We start from the raw sequence: 18540 nt of genomic DNA on the forward strand, positions 1-18540 counted from the left end.
GATCTAAACTACTGAAGTTGCCGAATGGGCAACTAACTCACTTTCCAAAACAATAAATTTATTTTCTAAGATATCAACTTTTCCATTCACACTTTTTAATCCCTATGACAACCCATTTTTAGTTCTGAAACCTGATTACTAAGTTGGTCTATTTGGTATTGTACTGTATCCATTTTACTATTGTTTTCAGTTTTAGATCACTTAATTGTCCTTGTAATGAAGTAAATTTGCTATCATTATCTGTCCTTATTTCAGTTAACTGCTCATTCATTGCACTAAATTTGCTATTGTTGTTTGTTTATATTTCAGTTAACTGATCATTAACTGCACTAAATTTGCTATTGTTATCTGTCTTCATTTCCTCTAATTTTGCCAAAAGCAACTGCAAAATATCAGTTTTCACTGTTTCTTTGCTGTCTACACTCTTTCACTTGGTTGAAACATGTCTTGGTTGGGTCCTATAGCTTTCACTTCATACTTCATCACTACTACCCTCATCTCTATTCGTTTTCCTTAGCAATCACAAAAAAAAAAAAAAAAAAAAAAAAAAAACAACAACAACAACAACAACAACAACAACAACATTTTATGTCCGTTGTCGTAGCCGTAAAGTCCTCTTTCAATTGATCTGGTCCATCATTGTCGTTACGACTTTGTTGGGCAGCTCTCAGGTGTCATTTCTTCACGCGATTGAGACTTCATCTGTAAATAAACTTAAAATGACACAAATCACTGTCCTTCCTTTTTCTGCAACAGACAAAACTTGATTGTCAGTCAACTGATCCCAGATGACTTCCACAATCGTATTCTTACCCTCCCACAAATCACCATTAAATTTCCAGTCTCTTCATTAGTTCCAAAAGCTTTGAGAGGCATAGGATACACAAAATACTTTTTTTTACTTGTCTTCATTTTCTTGTTGTTGGGTGCAGTTTGTCTAGGGGTAGATTCCTGAGGCCGAAATTTTTTAGCTTTGTGGGTTCCAGTTGACATAATAACTGATAAGGATTTGTCTGTCTTACTCTTAAATTTTATCTTTTTTGTCACATTTTTTCAATATCACACTGTCTTTAAAATCTCGATTTCTATAACACCACAAATTACATTTTTATTGCAAATCATAAAAATACGTCTGATTCTGATGTACTCACAATATTCCAAGGAAACAAACAAAACAGTTTACAAAATTTCTTGACAAAAGAAGAATGTTCACAAAGCTATATCATTATTTTATAAATGAGTCCAGAAATAAATTTAATAAGTATCATCAGATTGTGTAAATTAATAATACAAATTTTAAGCCTGCCAGATATTTCGCAATTTCAAATATTTCTAAAACAAGAGTACTTTTAACTGTATATACAAAGATAGTACATATCAATTGTAATAAATTACTTTCTTTTCATATATTTATATATAAAAATTTATATATTTTATATAATGCATCAGAAACAAAATCAATGAAATTCTTTTAGTTAAACAGCTGAGATAATATCCACCTGTACAAGCTGGTATCGGCTATTTCTATATTATCACAAAAAAAAAAAAAAGGTCTGGCACAGAGATGAAGTAGCACAGAACAGCGTGTCCATACCTATCTACAAGCTAATTCCAACTCAATGCTCAGCTGGTGGAGATTTACAATGGCTGCCAGGGTTGGCATTCCCTGTGTACTAAGTTTTGCACCCCATATACTGCCAAATCAACTACAAATTTAATCAAATTTTCTTCTTACCAATTTGTTAATGCAAAATAAGGATTTTCTTTTATTTGGTGTCCTTTCTGGTGTTGCAGTTTAATGGCTAACAGTGTAGTGAGGGGCCCACATCTGATCAGGAGCAGTTCAAGAACATTTTTGCGCACAAGCAACTTAGCATTTGGCACACTTCCCTCTTTTTTCTTGTTCACTTTCATTCATGTTAGTTTTACCTACAAATTTTAATACACTTTGCATACAAACCTGGGTTGGCAGCCCTACAGTCAGGCAACTAGCACGAGTGTTGGTTTTCTCGTAAAGATAAGTCATTTTAGATTATAAAACATATAGATTAGTACTGATTATGTGGTAAATAGGTATATTAGTGTGCCTTTTAAGTGTACCATTAAAAGTTTCATTTTTCTTTACGTAATAAAGCAGAAAACACGAAAAGACCGTACAGTCGTATTTTCTGTTTACGTTCTGCTGCAGCAAATCTATAGAATTTCGTTTAGTTGTTCCTTGCTCTCTCCAACAATTTAAATTAACATACCTCTTCATTATGTAACTAGCATTTCCGGAAAGTAGCGTAAAGTTTAAGTTGTTGTTTCAAAAACTTTGCACTTTTGTTTTTGCTTACACACAGTTGCGTATAGGCCAAATTTGTGTAACCGAATTTTCGTGTTTATCTGTAATTTAACTGACTTATTCTTAATAAACCATTACGTTTATCATGAGTGAAAAGTGCTTGACCTACTGTAGAATTGTTAGGTCGGGGCTTTGGTTTGATGGGTGCTGTAGTTTTTTCCATGTGGGTGACTGTAGTGGCGTGGGAATAGGGGAAGTAAATGAGACTCATCACTGGTTTTGTAGGATTTTGTAGGAAGATACTAGAACAGGAGGGGAAAATTGCCACCCTTCAGGCTGAGTTAGACAAGGCCAGGGGAGAACTTGACAGGTTAAGGAAGGAGAAGGGTAAAGAGAGGTGGGAAGTGGCAACAGGCAACAGGAGGAACAGGCCTAGAACTTTGTCTGACAGCTTCATGGTGAATGTGGAAAATAGATTTGACCTGTCGCTTCAGTTAGAAGCTGGTGAGCCTCAAGCAGTTGCAGGTGTAGACAGGGCACAACAAACTTTCAGCAGCAAATTAAAAAGTAAGAATGTAAGGAAATCAGTAAAGAGAAAGAAAGTGTTGTTGTTAGGTAGTTCCCATGGAAGAGGTGTCGGCCAACTTTTGCAGGATGAACTAGGATCAGAATACCAGGTCACCAATTTTGTAAACCTAGTGCTGGTCTGGAGCAGGTGACAGAGGATTGAGGATCACTTTGCAAAGATTTCACTAAGGAAGACACCGTGGTTATAGTGGGTGGGGCAGGTAACAGTATTGACAGAGATCCTGGGTACAGTATAGAGTGTGACCTGGCGAAGATTGCATCAGCATCGAAGCATACTAGTTTTGAGTTTGTATCTGTTCTTGGGCACCATGACCGACCTCATTTTAACTCTTCTGTCAAGAGAGTTAATTTGGAGCTGGAACGGCTGCTTATGTCGGGTGCAGGGTCACACATTGGTGTGGTTCCTGTTGATTCTCTCAGTAGGTGGGATTATACTAGGCATGGCCTTCACCTCAACAGGAAGGGGAAGGGTAAACTGGCTGGGGAAATAGCAGGAAAGTTAAAGGGGGGAGGCACTGTCATGAGTGGTAAAATACCAGTGGTTATAGGGTTCAGAAAAGACCCTTTTTTAGGGTAGGGAGGACAGAAAGAAAGCAAATTTTAAGAGAGGTTAGAATTGAGACAAACCTTAAGTTTGAGAAAGAAATCATAAAACATAATTCCAGCTTATTACATCAGCATAAACAGCTATTGGTTAAGAATTTTCAACAGTCAGCAGATATTATAACTCTACCAAATTTTAACTCAGTCAATGTGAAATGTCAGCTACATTTATTGCATCAAAATATACGAGGACTGAGAAATAAAATTAATGAATTAACTATCTGCATAGATGAATTAGAGTCTTCAAACCCAGCTGACATAATCTGCCTCTCTGAACATCATGTGACCACTGGTATAGAACTTTTAAGTGTTACAGGGTTTAGGTTAGCATCTCACTTTTGTAGATCAGAAATGGAAAAAGGAGGAGTTGCCACATTCATTAGGAACTGTCATAAATTTAAGAACATAGACATTCATAAATTTTGCCTAGAACAGCATATGGAAGCATGTGCAACAGAATTAGAATTTCACAAAAAATCCTTCATAATATTAAGTGTATATCGAGCACCTGCAGGTAACTTTAATCTGTTTGTAAACTACCTTGAAGCTGTACTGGCCCATTTAACAACCAAAAACAAAGAAATAGTGGTTGCTGGTGATTTCTATGTAGATTTCCTTAAAGACTCTCCCAATAAGAACTTATTTGAGTTAGTAACACTATCATTCAACTTAATTCCCACTGTAAAGTTCCCCACTAGGGTAGCCACTTGCTCACAAACAGCCATTGATAATATCTTTATAGAAAAGTCCAATGAACAAAATTATATTACAAAACCAATAGTCAATGGCCTCTCAGACCATGACATGCAGTTCCTTCTGTTAAATGTTAATACTGAACAGGATATAAAATCTGTTAAATCTGAGCTCAAGAGTGTAATCAATAAGCCAAAAATTGATTATTTTAGGACACTCCTCAGAGACATTCACTGGACTGATGTTTACAGTGCTCATGGCATGAATGAAAAATATAACACTTTTGCTAATAAAGTGCTTACCTTATTCGAACACTGTTTTCCCCCAAACCTTACCAAGGTTAGAGCAAAGTCTACAAAAAAGCCATGGATTACTCGAGGAACAGGGGTATCTTGTAAAACTAAAAGAAAACTGTATCTGTCAATCTGAAACAGTTCCGATGTTGATGCTATAGCACATCACAAGAAATACTGCAAAATATTAAAGACTTTAAATAAGGATGTCAAAGCAAATATATTACAAGGAAAAGATAGTCATATCAGATAACAAAATAAAGACAATATGGGATATAGTGAAGGAGGAGACCGGTATAACCAGACATGAAGAGGAACAAATAGCATTAAGAGTAAATGATACATTGGTGACAGATGTGTATAGTGTTGCAGAACTTTTTAATAAACATTTTATAACTGTTACTGAAAAGATGGTGTTGTCAGGTTTGGTAGCTGCTGCTATGGAATACCTCAGACCAGAAATTTCAAGGAACTTCCATAATATGAATTTGACCCTCACTACCCAAACAGAAATAATGTCCATCATAAAATCTTTAAAATCAAAAACATCTAGTGGGTATGATGAAATATCAACAAAGTTAATTAAAGAATGTGATTCTGAGCTAAGTAACATATTAAGCTATCTGTGTAACCAGTCGTTTATCAGTGGAATATTTCCTGAATGGCTGAAATATGCTGAAGTTAAGCCACTGTTTAAGAAGGGAGATAAAGAAATAGTATCAAATTTCCGTCCAATTTCACTGTTGCTAGCATTCTCAAAAATTTTCGAAAAAGTGATGTACAGTCAGCTTTATAACCATCTTATCTCAAATAACATACTGTCAAAGTCACAGTTTGGATTTCTAAAAGGTTCTGATATTGAGAAGGCTATCTACACTTACAGTGAAAATGTGCTTAATTCATTAGACATAAAATTGCAGGCAACTGGTATATTTTGTGATCTGTCAAAGGCATTTGACTGTGTAAACCACAATATCCTTTTAAGTAAATTAGAGTATTATAGTGTAACAGGGAATGCTGCAAAATGGTTCAAGTCTTATATCTCTGGCAGGAAACAAAGGGTGTTATTAGGAAAGAGACATGTATCAAGCTATCAGGCATCATCCAACTGGGAACTAATTACATGTGGGGACCCACAAGGTTCAATTTTGGGGCCCTTACTTTTTCTTGTGTATATCAATGACCTTTCATCAGTAACATTACCAGATGCCAAGTTCGTTTTGTTTGCCGATGATACAAACATTGCAATAAATAGCAAATCAAGCGTAGTCTTAGGAAGATCAGCTAATAAAATATTTGTGGACATTAATCACTGGTTCCTAGCCAATTCTTTGTCACTAAACTTTGAAAAAACACACTACATGCAGTTCAGAACTTGTAAGGGGTGTCCCACGAGTATATGTCTAAAATACGATGACAAGAATATATCTAAAAACAAAGATGATGTGACTTACCAAACAAAAGCGCTGGCACGTTGATAGACACACAAACAAACACAAACATACATGCAAAATTCTAGCTTTCGCAACCAATGGTTGCCTCGTCAGGAAAGAGGGAAGGAGAGGGAAAGACGAAAGGATTTGGGTTTTAAGGGAGAGGGTAAGGAGTCATTCCAATCCCGGGAGCGGAAAGCTTACCTTAGGGGGAAAAAAGGACGGGTATACTCTCGCACACACACACACACACACACACACACACACACACACACACACACACACATATCCATCCACACATATACAGACACAAGCAGACATATACAGAGGCAAAGAGTTTGGGCCCAAACTCTTTGCCTCTGTATATGTCTGCTTGTGTCTGTATATGTGTGGATGGATATGTGTGTGTGTGTGCGAGTAATGTGTTCATTGTAAATAAGTATTATAGTAGTTGTATTACATGTTTATTACCTTATAAATAAATAACAAACTTTTTTTATTTTAAATTCAGTGCAATAGTATTTGTAAAATGACTTTCATATAGTGTTCATTAAAAAATGACGATCATTCCACTTGGGACCTGTGGAATGGTACATTAGCTTATTTGTTTTAGTTGTAAATATTTGTCATGTATTGTTTTTCTGACATGTTCCACATCCTGGAGGACCTCCTCACTATGGATCAATTGGAATGAAAGTAAATCTAATCTACCGTATTTACTCGAATGTAAGCCGCACTCGAATCTAAGCCGCACCTGGAAAATGAGACTCGAAATAAAGGGAAAAAAAAATCCCAAATCTATAAGCCGCACCTGAAATTTGAGACTCGAAATTCAAGGGGAGAGAAAAGTTTTGGGCCGCACCTCCAAATCGAAACAAAGTTGGTCCATTGTAATATGAGACACAATTTAGGTCGAATGAATGACGATACAGCTACAGTAGTTTGGTTCGAGTCGAAAGCTTAGCAGTTAAGCTTTACCAGGTAGCCATTGCTATGCGTCAGGCGCTCCGTCCATATTTATACGGATACCCTTTCTTTTTCACGTGCTTCGTCTGGTTTGAATCGATTGCTTATTTTGCTTTGATCTGATAAGTGCCGTTTTCTATGTTATAGGTGTTTACGTCAGTCACTCCAAGCTGAAAATGCATTACCTATACTGTGTCATGCATTGTTTGTCGCATTCTGATAGTGCGTGTTTACGGCCTGTCGCTGCTCGCGGCATGGCTTGCCTTTGTGCGCGCTACCGCTGCCTACAATTAAAAAAAAGAGAGGAATCGTCTCATTAGCGAAACAATGGCAAGAGACTGCTATTTGTTGTTACTTACACTGCTGCTTTCTTTGATAATGATCAACAAGAACCAAATAATAGACTGCGTATGATAGAACATGTTCTGAACGAGAGTTTGGCGAAAATTTTTCTCCATTTGAAAATCTTTGCGGCCGCATCTTTAGTACATCAAATTCTGCACAGAAATTAGTCAACTTAGATTTAAAAATCTAGTCAGTTGCCGTGCTTCATTTCTAACTGTATCACTATTAGGCATAAGAGTAATACGAATATAAACGTGACATGATACGTATATTCTTCCGCGTTTGCTGTTGTCTCACTCTAGTTTCGTAGTTTATTTGACAGACAGGATTTAAATGAGATAGAAGCAAGCACGAAAGAATACATGGCAAAATGTTTATATTCGTATTATTCTTATGGTGAAGAGAATACTGCATGTGATTCACATTTCATCAGGTTCCTATTAGCAACTATCTCTTCTCATAGGTAGGAAAAAATTCATAACGTAGAGTTGGCCATACTGACAAAAATCCCAGTACTACCAGTCGCATTTTCATAGTACATTGAAATTCGAAGATGAACAATACGGAATTTGTATTTACTTCGCTGGATAATGTATGAAAATGCAGTGGTCGAAACTCGGGCGGAGAAAAAAAGCTCGTCTTCCAATTTTTTTTTTTTTTTTTAATTTTATTTACTGACGCAGAAGTTTTGGCGCCAGTATTTATCTTTGTGCCTACAAAGGACGCCTGTGTAGCGCTACATATATTCGACGGCAGAAGTTAGTTGTGGCGGCTCCTATCAACATTTTTCAGAACTTCAGCTTGCTTTGCACTCGATTCTAAGCCGCAGGCGGTTTTTTGGATTACAAAAACCGGAAAAAAAGTGCGGCTTAGATTCGAGTAAATACAGTAATCTAATCTAACCTTGTACCTGGATGCCCCTCTCAGCTTGGCACCATACATGGCCTACACTATTTGTGATACATCCTGTACAGAAATCTCACAATTGTGGTGCTCAGGTTCTCCTCTGAACTTGGTGCCCCAAATGGTTGGATGCATCACTTTGGCCTTAATCTGGCTTTGCATCTATGCCCTGAAAACCAGCTGGATTTAAAAATAAGTTGTCAACTCCTGTTGAACTATGTCCTTCTGTTCCTGTAGGAATGATCAAACGAAAGCTGAACACAGAAAGGCTAAAATTCTGCCAGGATCAGAGAAAAAATGAAAATGATGAGAATTTGCTTTCACATGTATCTCTTCCCCTTTCAGAAATTTCAAAACCAACAACTGTGTAGTAATTACCAAATTCAAACTTTTGCCATTATGTTGTTTCTCTGATCACTGCAGCTTCACTTTACAACATTTTAAATAGTAAATCATAATTATAATGAATCAGTGTTCTCTTAGTTCATTTGCTTCAAATAACTTCTAATGTTTTTATGTAATGATGAACTACTATTACATAAGTGAGTACAGATACTGGGTCTGAGCAATCACTAAGCTTGTACTAAGCTAACAGCTTTCAGCATCATCATCATCATCATCATTTATTGCATTCGTGGGATTTTAAGGCCTCCAGCAGAAAAGAAGAGGAAAAAATGCACTACAAAAAGAAAAGAAAAAACTACACACTATAAAAAATTATAAATGAACATATTAGAAAAAGCACAATAAAAATGGAAGTCAATCAGTCACAACAGAGGAGATATCTACTGCAGTCCATCGTTGCCAGTCTCTTGTTTCATCTTCCACTGCTGTCAGCACCACTAATTCAAGGCTTAATAGTATTCAATCCTTCCATCATGTCCTTGGACATCCCCTTGTCCTTTTCCAGCAGGCTGAGAATGGAGAACTCAGTCAGGGAGGAGTCCATCAGCTTGAAAGTTGTGGCCTCTTCTTCCCTAATATTCAATTAATGTGTGGCTTTTACAATCCTATGTGTGAATCAGCAACCTGTTCCATGTCTCCAATACACATAATTTTTTCTTCATTTCCATACTACATTTGCATACCAAACGCTCATTATTCATTTGTATCTGATACAGATTGATTTACAAAGCTTCCATGTGATTATGTGCTGATTACATGAGTGGTTAGGGTGCAGTGCATGTTTTCTTGTTATATTTTCTTCTGCTCATAAGTGCATTTACTTTTTGGTCTTGGAAATTTCCTTTCATCACACCAGGCTCTGGGACAGTAGTTGGTCCACTGGTTTGGGGGAGACCTTAGGTAATAGTGTTAATGAAGCTGCGAGGAAACAGTGATTACCTGAGCACTAGGCCATCCCCTAACACTGGACTCACAGGTAACTGGAGGAGCCTCACCTTAATCTCTCCTGTACAGTGTCATTACAACTGGAGGCCAACTTTCAGTTTGTAGTCGGCATTGTGAATAGAGAAACAGGACACAGGTAGTCCAAGCTCTGAGGAATCTGCACATTACGAACACCTTCCATTGTGTTTGTACACTTAAGACACTGTCCACAGAAGCCTAACATTTTGACATCTGGAATTCATTGTTTCTAAAAGTTGTAGAGACAATGCCATGTTTAAGCCTGTTGAAATTCTGAGAGTTTGCCAAACAAGCCTTCCCGATAGGAGATGTTTACTTTATGTCTGCTGTCTGAATTCTCAATGTGGATTGGTGAATACATTTTAACTGCAATATAGCTTAGTGCAATAAGCTGGAATTTTCTGCATTATTCATTCCTTAATGTTTCTAAATGTAGTGCTACATATAAAGAAATTTCCATGTGAATCTTGCAACCTTGTTTTGAGTACAAAGAAGAGTTCTTTTTCTGGTGCCAGAGCTTCTAATCTCCAGAAAAAACAATACTGAAACATTTGGCTTACTAATCAGTTCTTTATATATTGTTACATTATTTGCATTTAGGTTTTGAAAACCACAACAAGACACATTTTTTATCACACATAAAAAAGCTTTAGTCAAACAGTACACAGTGACATTAATCTCCCAACAGTAACCACTGTATTACATAATTAGTAAATAGCCTACATAGTAATAGATTGTGAGCAATTAATGAGAATTTAAAAGAAGATCTGCCAGTTGCTTTGCTGTGTACATAAGATACTAATCTGCATTGTTTTTGTGTAAGTTTAAAATATTGTTCGTCACTGATAAGTAATATAAACCTCTTATTAATGATAGTAGCTAATGTAATCAGCAGGCAAGTTATTACAGCTGCATCTTTGTGGTGACTCATTTCATAGCCTTCCATTATAGCGGTACTTAAATGAACATAACATGTGAATAAATGATTCTGTTCTTTTACTTCATTTTAGTTGTTGTTATACTTTTTGCTGTTCTGATTTATTAGTCCTATTCATCCTTTCTTTGTAGAAAAGTAGTTTCGAACCACATCTCAATGAATGAGTAGATGTATAAGTGCAAGTACTGAGCCTAACATCGTGAGAACACATTACTATGAGGCATATTATGGTTTAACTTAACAGTAGCATAAAACATTCAGTGTTTATTTAATAAATATTAAGTGACACTGCTGCGGTGTGAACAAAGAGTGTGCAGGTAAATATGTTATTATTATAATGTTTTCACACACACAAATAAATCTTTAATTTTTAAGTATTCCTCTCATTTCAGCATTTTTCACATCAGCTGGAAATCTTTTATTTAATTCAAAGAGCTCCGGTGATTTGTTCAGGTGCTTAACTTCTCACGTGATTAATGTCATTACTCAGGCTAGAATACTTCTCACATATATTTTTGCATGCATCACAGCATTTCAAGGATTCACCAGTGTCAAAAAGCTGCAGGAAGCCCTATGACTGTGTTACATGATGAGTTATGTGTGGCAAATAGGATATTCTTAGCTGTGACTATAGGTGGGGGCAAGGAACTTCACAGGTTTCACAGCTGTTGTGGACTTGCAGGTGGCTGCACTCCATACTGAACTGGGTATGGAGTGCAGCATATCAGGTAAAATGATGTACAACAAATTATCAAAGGGTAATGCAAGTTATAGGAATAATGCATCTGTAGTTCTGTGACAGCTTTGACGATACATAATTCAAATTGAGAAAAGTTTAGAACTCTGCATTTGTGAATAGAATGTGTTATTTCATAGGGAATTTTTGTGGATATTTAGTGTGTCCACATAAATTATTACAGAACTAACTATACTGCCATATTAGTCTCACTGTTTGGTTTGCCTAATTATGTTTGGCAATCAGCTGTTTTTAATACAATTATGCAACACAATCGAGCATTTGTTTTTTTATTATAATTGTGTCTGTTACATTTAAGAATAAAATAGTGTCTAATATTTGCATTAGCTTCTGGTAGCACTAATTTATTATGTAAATTGTAATGCTACATTACGTTAAACTGCATCTAAATTGAGAACCTATAGGGACTGCAATTGATATATGTAATATTTAGAGGTATAACAACAATATGAAAAGCATACATTACTATTCATTACATGAATCTTGTTTTCAGTTTGCCTGTCTGCCATGCAATGCCTCCTCTGTGTGACCAGTAGCAGTTTATCCTTTTCATATTGTTGTTATTCAATCCCAGATTTTCCATTGTTTGATTTTGATATTAAAAAATATATAGCTATTTTTGTACTATATAATATACACATCAAAAGATGCTGCTTTCAGAAGTCTGTTGCTATTAATTATATTAAGTAAGTTTATCCAGGGTTGTACAGTTCACTTATTTACTTTACTGAGGACAGTAAAGTCTTTGCAAAAATTACAACTTTTCTCTGTGGAAAAACTGCTATTGCTTACTATGAATATACCCTGTAAGTATACATTCTTACACATGTTTATAAATATCTCAATTACTTGAAGAGTCACTAGCAGAGTGTTCAGATGCATGTCTTATAGGAAGGAAGGAAGATTAGAGTCCAATTGACCTATTTTATGGGCCAGCATTTTATGCAATAAAGAATTTTTATTAGTTCTCACATAATATCCCCAGAATATTATTAATATTATTATGAAGGCAGCTAAAAGTATGAAATTGGTATTTTACTTACAGGACAATGAGCAATTGCTTACAACAAAAGCAGTTTCTGCAGAAACTCATTAGTATCTCTATTTCATTACCACATTACTTCAGACGGCACTGAATGTTAACTTTAATGTTTCAAAAATCTTCTTAATTTTATTTTCTATAAATTATTAATATAAAAGAGACCAGAGTTGTTGATAAACTCTGTAATTAACATTCTCTCATTGTGATTTCAGGGTTGCATTTGAACGTACGTCTTTTAGTGAAGCTCTTTTCAGTTTCATACTACTTTTGCAAAATAATTAGGCAATTCTTTTCAGTTGACTGTGTTGCAATCATGCTCCTGTAAAATGAGTAGTGTTGGGACCATAGGTAGTGGGGGAAAAAAATAAAATAAAAACTCCAGTTTCTAATACCTGGAATTAATGCATTTTTTTGGAAAATTTATACACAGTTTGCATTTTGTATGCTCTTTATTATGTAAAAGCAGTATGTCTAGGGGTATCATGGTTGTAGTTGATGAAACCCTTCTGTTTCTGGAGCATTTTGGCAGAATACTGTGTATGAATAGTGATCCATTGCCATCCAAAATGGGATGAATTTTGATAGCCATTTTTCAGTACAAGTAGTCTGTTAAGTTGTTTGTTTTCAATAAGTGAGAATACATGTATGTATGGGGCAATTGTTTTGGTCAGAATTGTGATCCATTTTCCAAAATCAATTTCCTTGAATAGTATTTCTCTAAGTTTCAAAATAAAAATGTTCACCAATATGCTCAAAAATGTAATGTTGTAGGTAATCCTTCCCTCCCTTTATTTTACCCTTATTACCTATGCTATCAAAACTAGGTCTCTTTAATATTTGTAGATGTGTTAGCAATACAAGCCACTTTAAGACTGAAACTAACAAATTTCATAATTTTATAATTTCAGCAGGACTCACATTTCAGACGCTGCTGTCATTATTGTTGCTGCTTAGTGTGGATGGTACAGATGAAAGTATCTCACCCACAGCTTCTTTCAGCACTATTCGTCAGGATGATATTTGTGCCAACTACAATGGACGCCGCCTATATCTTGAGTTGGGGGAACGAGGTATCTTGACAGCTCAGAATGTCTCTTCATCACTAGTGAATAATGGAAGGCCTTCCTACACCGGCAGTACTGCTGGAACTGTACCTGGATATCGGAACACTAGCTCACATGAACAGTGCCGGCTTGAACTGATCACTTGCCCATCATGTGTAGTCAGCATCACTTTTCGACAACTGGGCCTGCCCCACAGTTGTGGTGGAGCCAATCTTGTTATCGACAGGTACTCGTACTTGAACAGCCAAAAATTATTTGTATTATACCTAGTTCACTCCTATAGTTAGAAAACAGAAATCAGCTGTGTACACACCTGTAGATAGTGTGCCTCCATGGCAACTGGGCCTGATCCACAGTTGTGTTAAGACCATTCTTGTTATCAATGGGTTCTCATCTAGATCTACATCTACTCTGGGATTGACATGTAAGTGTTTGGCAGAAGGTACATAAAACCACTTCCAGACTATTTCTTGACTGTTCCGCTTTTGAATAGCGTGTGGAAAAAAAGAATTCCCTATTCTCTCAATGTGAGCTCTGATTTCTCTTATTTTATTATAATTATCATTTCTCTGTATGTAGGTTAGAGCCAAAAAAATATTACGGCAATCAGAGTAGAAAGTTAGTGGCTGAAATTTTGTGGAAAAAAAAAGACTTCTGTTTTAATTATTGCCACCCTAACTCACTTATCATATCCATGACACCTATCTGCTCTATTTCACAATAACACAAAATAATCTTCCCTTCGAGAACTTCTTACATGTCCTCCATTAATACTCCAGAAAACTAAATAACAGCAATGTCTGTAAACAGTCTAAGAAGCTACTTGGGCTGGAACAGCCATATGTTATTTGTAGTGTATGTAGTTTGCTGTTATAGCTAGAAAACAAAAGTCAGCTGTGTAGATGCCAGCAAGTAAAGTGCCTCCATGCAAAACAGTAGAACCTACCTACTTTATAGATGAAGAATAAAGTTTGGCATAGAATGGCTCTGATGTTATTTGATGCCACAATTTTAATACTGCCATGTAAGCTGTTAGAAAGGGCTTTGAGATACCTGAAGATGATCTTAAGGTAGAAATTGATTGTGGATAAAAAATTATTTGGCAGCAGCTCTCGGTGAATGAAATGCAACTTTCTTCAAAAACATGGATAACCTATGACAGAAGTGAAGCAAAACATCAGTTAATGCAGTGGTGCCACTAAACCTCACTAAAGCTGAAAAAATTTCCTGGATTTTAGCCCGTCATGTAGAGTCACTGTTTTCCTGATTTGAAAAATTTCGTTTATTTAAGTTTGCAGCTAGATGCTATTCCTGCCATTACAGTCTTCAACTGACCTAAACAAGGGAATTTATGTGTGTCATATATCTGTGAACTGGATAAACTTTGTTCTGCCTTTTATCATTTTTTAACTGTTTGCGTGGAGACTGGGAATCATTCCAGCGTTTTCCTAAATGAGTATTTAAAACTACCTAAAAACCACACACAGGCTGGCTGTTTGTTAGTCCGCTGGATGGATTCAATCCAAGCCAGACTCACCTCAGCATCTCACAAGCTAGTGAGCTGCCCAGTAAGCTAAATGAGCAAGTAAACCACTCTGATTCCTCAAGTTGAAAAATGATGGGACAATAAGGACAATAACATGTTTGAGTTCATGGAATGTGTGTCAATAGTTATAGCTATCACGTACTACAAAATTATCACCAAGATCACTTACAATCTAAAATCAATGCCAAAGGAAACTGTCATCTGGGATAGTCCTCCTCCAGATAATGCATATCAACACACTGCTGACTATACCAAGTAACAAGATTCAACACATCTGTTGGGACCTTTTCGACCTCCCACCCTACAGTCCCAGCCTTGCACAAGGTGACTGTAACCTCTCCTTGTCTTAGAAACAATGGCATTGTGAGCAGCAGTTTGAAGATGAAGAGAAACTGCTATTATAGCGGAGACACTGTGTTGTAGATAGGAAAAAAAAAAAAAAAAAAAAAAAAAAAAAAAAAAAAAAAAAAAAAAAACTATCAGAAAATTAACTTTTGGCCAACAAGGCCTTCATCAGAGATAGAACATATACACACAGTATGGCCTCAGCAGCCAGAGGCTGTGATCATATGAGCACCAGTTGTGTTTGCTTGAGTGTGTTGTGTATATTTATCTCCAATGAAGGCCTTGTTGGCTGAAAGCTCATTTTCTGACAGTCTTTTTGTTGTACCTATCTGCGACTCAGCACCTCTACTATATGGTGAGTAGCAACTATCCTTTTCTTAATACATTCCATCCTGGATTTTCCATTATTGAAATGCTACAAAAAGTGCTCAGAAGTGATCATATGTAATGTTAAGGGGGTCTGTAGAAAACAAAGAAATCACCAGTAAATGCTTTTTCTAATGAAAATACATTTTTGTGATCAAGCAGTCCTTAATTTTCAAATACATGTGCCAAAGTTATTTTCATATTTTTAGGATACAAATCAAAGTCTTTTTGATAATTCAAAAATTGTCTCACTAGTTGACCAAAGATATATGACAGGAATCTGGAAAATCAATTGTACCTCATTAGCTACTCCTTCTGTAAATTAGCATAATACTGGGATACTTAGATTCAAAATTCTTGTTGGCACTGTAAGGAGCAATGTTCTCTGTAAAATAAGCCCTCTCCTTACATAAGCTTTGTTCTAAACATTAATCAGAGTTCTCACATGATTGTTAGGTGTGTAGTAGCTGATGAACTGCACTGTAGTTTGATTACAAAGAACAACATCTTTGAAAATAGCAAATTTTTCTGCTAATGCTCAGTGTTTAAAGTGTGGAGAGGCTGTGATAAAAAAGTCCAGTAACAAATAACAAATTTCACCTATCTTTAAACATAGTTTTTATATAAATAACAGAAACAATTAATAATACTTTTGTCCCGGTGCAAATGTTTCCCATCTCAGAGAGATCGGTTCTGTAGAACATGATCTGGGAGTCCATTGACTGCTATCACAAAACTGTTTGTAGTTAACATGTAGACAAAAATATGTTAACAATATGAATATAATAGAAAGAAACATTCCACATGGGAAAAATATATTAAAAAAAGATGCTGTGACTTACCAAACGGGAAAGCGCTGGTAGATAGACACAATAAAAAACACACACACAAATATCAAGCTTTCGCAACTCACGGTCGCTTCATCAGGAAAGAGGGAAGGAGAGGGAAAGACAAAAGGATGTGGGTTTTACGGGAGAGGGTAAGGAGTCATTCCAATCCCAGGAGTGGAAAAACTTACCTTAGGGGGAAAAAGGGACAGGTATACACTTGCACACACACACATATCCATCCGCACATATACAGACACAAGCAGACATTTGTAAAGGCAAAGAGTTTAGGCAGAGATGTCAGTCGAGGTGGAAGTACAGAGGCTTCATGTCTGCTTGTGTCTGTATATGTGCGGATGGATATGTGTGTGTGTGTGTGTGTGTGCAAGTGTATACCTGTCCCTTTTTCCCCCTAAGGTAAGTTTTTCCACTCCTGGGATTGGAATGACTCCTTACCCTCTCCCTTAAAACCCACATCCTTTCGTCTTTCCCTCTCCTTCCCTCTTTCCTGTTGAACCGACCGTGTGTTGCGAAAGCTTGATATTTGTGTGTGTGTTTGTGTGTTTTTTATTGTGTCTATCTACCAGTGCTTTCCCGTTTGGTAAGTCATAGCATCTTTTTTTAATATAAAATATGTTAACATGTAGACAAAAACAACAGTGATCTTACCCCACTGTTACCTACACTAGAATTGAGTTTACTGCGCAGTTTCACTCCCTGTGATTCTAGTAAAGCCAACCAGTACCCTTAAGTCATAGTAGGAGACCCTTTACTAGCTCTACAAACCAAATATTATGTCTTTTGCCTTCTAGAGCTTCGCAATGGAAGATTAGATGTAGATCAGTTTCAACCTCCTCATCACACAGTCTACACTTAGTGGCTTCTTCCACAATACTCTTCATGTGAAAGTGTTTCTTAAAGTTCCCATGGCCAGTCACGACTCCTACCATGAGTTTAATCTGTTCCCTGTTCAAGTTCAGTAATACAGAACATCTCTTGAAACATGGCTTCGGCATCATTAGCTTGCCACATTTTTGTTTTTGGATCAGAGTTCAGTATTCTACTCTCCAATCCTCTGACAAGGCCTTTGGATTCTGTGCTGTATAATCTTAAACAAAGTCTTTGGAGGGGCATCCTGAAGAAGTTTTGGTACCCATTTTGACACCTTTATGGTCTTGTAGATCTCATCCACTGTCTTGACCAGCAGCTTCGCTTCTTCTTATGGATATCTTGGGCACCATTTCCTTAAGCCAATCCACTGTTCCCATTCCCTCACAGGCAAAGATAAGAGCACCTTTGTCCAGATAGACCCTCCTGAATTTGGGTTCTGGACTAGTGCCCTCCCCAATCTTTTCAAAGGGAGCTAGGTGAACTAGCTCCATTTTCTATGGATTGACATTGACCAGAGGGTGTCCCTGTTGAATAACAGCCATCCTGAAAACCACAATTGCAGTACTATAGGTCTGTTTCCCTATTTCCTCCCTTGGCTTTGTCTGGATCCATTTACCCTGAGAAGTGGGACTATTAGACTTATCTCTTGTTCTCTTGTTCCTGTCTTACAAGATGTGGTTATCCACTTCACACTGAGATGTCTCAGGTTCAAGACTTTATTCTTCCCTCATTTTACATTTAGGAAGCCATTCTTTACCTTCCTTTTCTTTTTGTTCCTTGAGAAGTTTCATCCTCTGAGCCCCAGACAAAAATTTGACCTTCACCTGGTCCAACTTCTCAGTAATTAAATCATAGTGGTTCAAAAGAAAAACATGTTCTAAATGCTGCACATTAGTCTTGAAAAAGAAAAAATAAACTTGTGCACCCAAACGCATTTCACCTCAATTACATGGCATCTTCAGTGGGTCTCATATTAGCATCTAATTCATCATTTCTAAGCCAAACAGCTTTCTCTCTGGTGCAAACTGGTTGAAAGTTTGTGCTTTCTCTTTTTGTCACTGTTTTCAGTATACCGGTATAGCAATTTAACTACCATTTTTATGTAATTTTTTCCCCTTCTTGGACTGGTCTGTTGCCCAATGCAATGGTGGAAACAAGTTCCATCAATTCCACCCCCAATACGTGTTTCATATCTCATCAAGTCTCTCAGTTTTTGTTTATTTTCCACATTCTCCATTTTGGTTCCCTGAGAAATAGGGATCTATTCGGTTGACACTATGGAACCTTAG

At 36.6% G+C, this 18540-nt stretch overlaps 1 protein-coding gene across 6 annotated transcripts in view; it reads left to right on the forward strand.

Moving 5' to 3' along the window:
• Positions 1-11017: 11017 nt before the first annotated feature.
• Positions 11018-18540, forward strand: part of LOC126089542 (uncharacterized) — a 117586-nt gene continuing 110063 nt past the window's right edge. For 2 of the 6 annotated variants that reach the window (XM_049906917.1, XM_049906919.1), the window contains exons 1-2: positions 11075-11171; positions 13121-13502. In XM_049906917.1, the coding sequence (XP_049762874.1) occupies positions 11123-11171; positions 13121-13502 (431 nt within the window). In that variant the 5' untranslated portion in view covers positions 11075-11122. Of the gene's footprint in view, positions 11172-13120; positions 13503-18540 lie in introns of all 6 variants that reach the window. The other 4 variants (XM_049906921.1, XM_049906922.1, XM_049906918.1 and 1 more) reach the window with 4 other exon arrangements.

The sequence above is a fragment of the Schistocerca cancellata genome, chromosome 1 (assembly GCF_023864275.1).
Source record: "Schistocerca cancellata isolate TAMUIC-IGC-003103 chromosome 1, iqSchCanc2.1, whole genome shotgun sequence".
Taxonomy (NCBI): domain Eukaryota; kingdom Metazoa; phylum Arthropoda; class Insecta; order Orthoptera; family Acrididae; genus Schistocerca; species Schistocerca cancellata.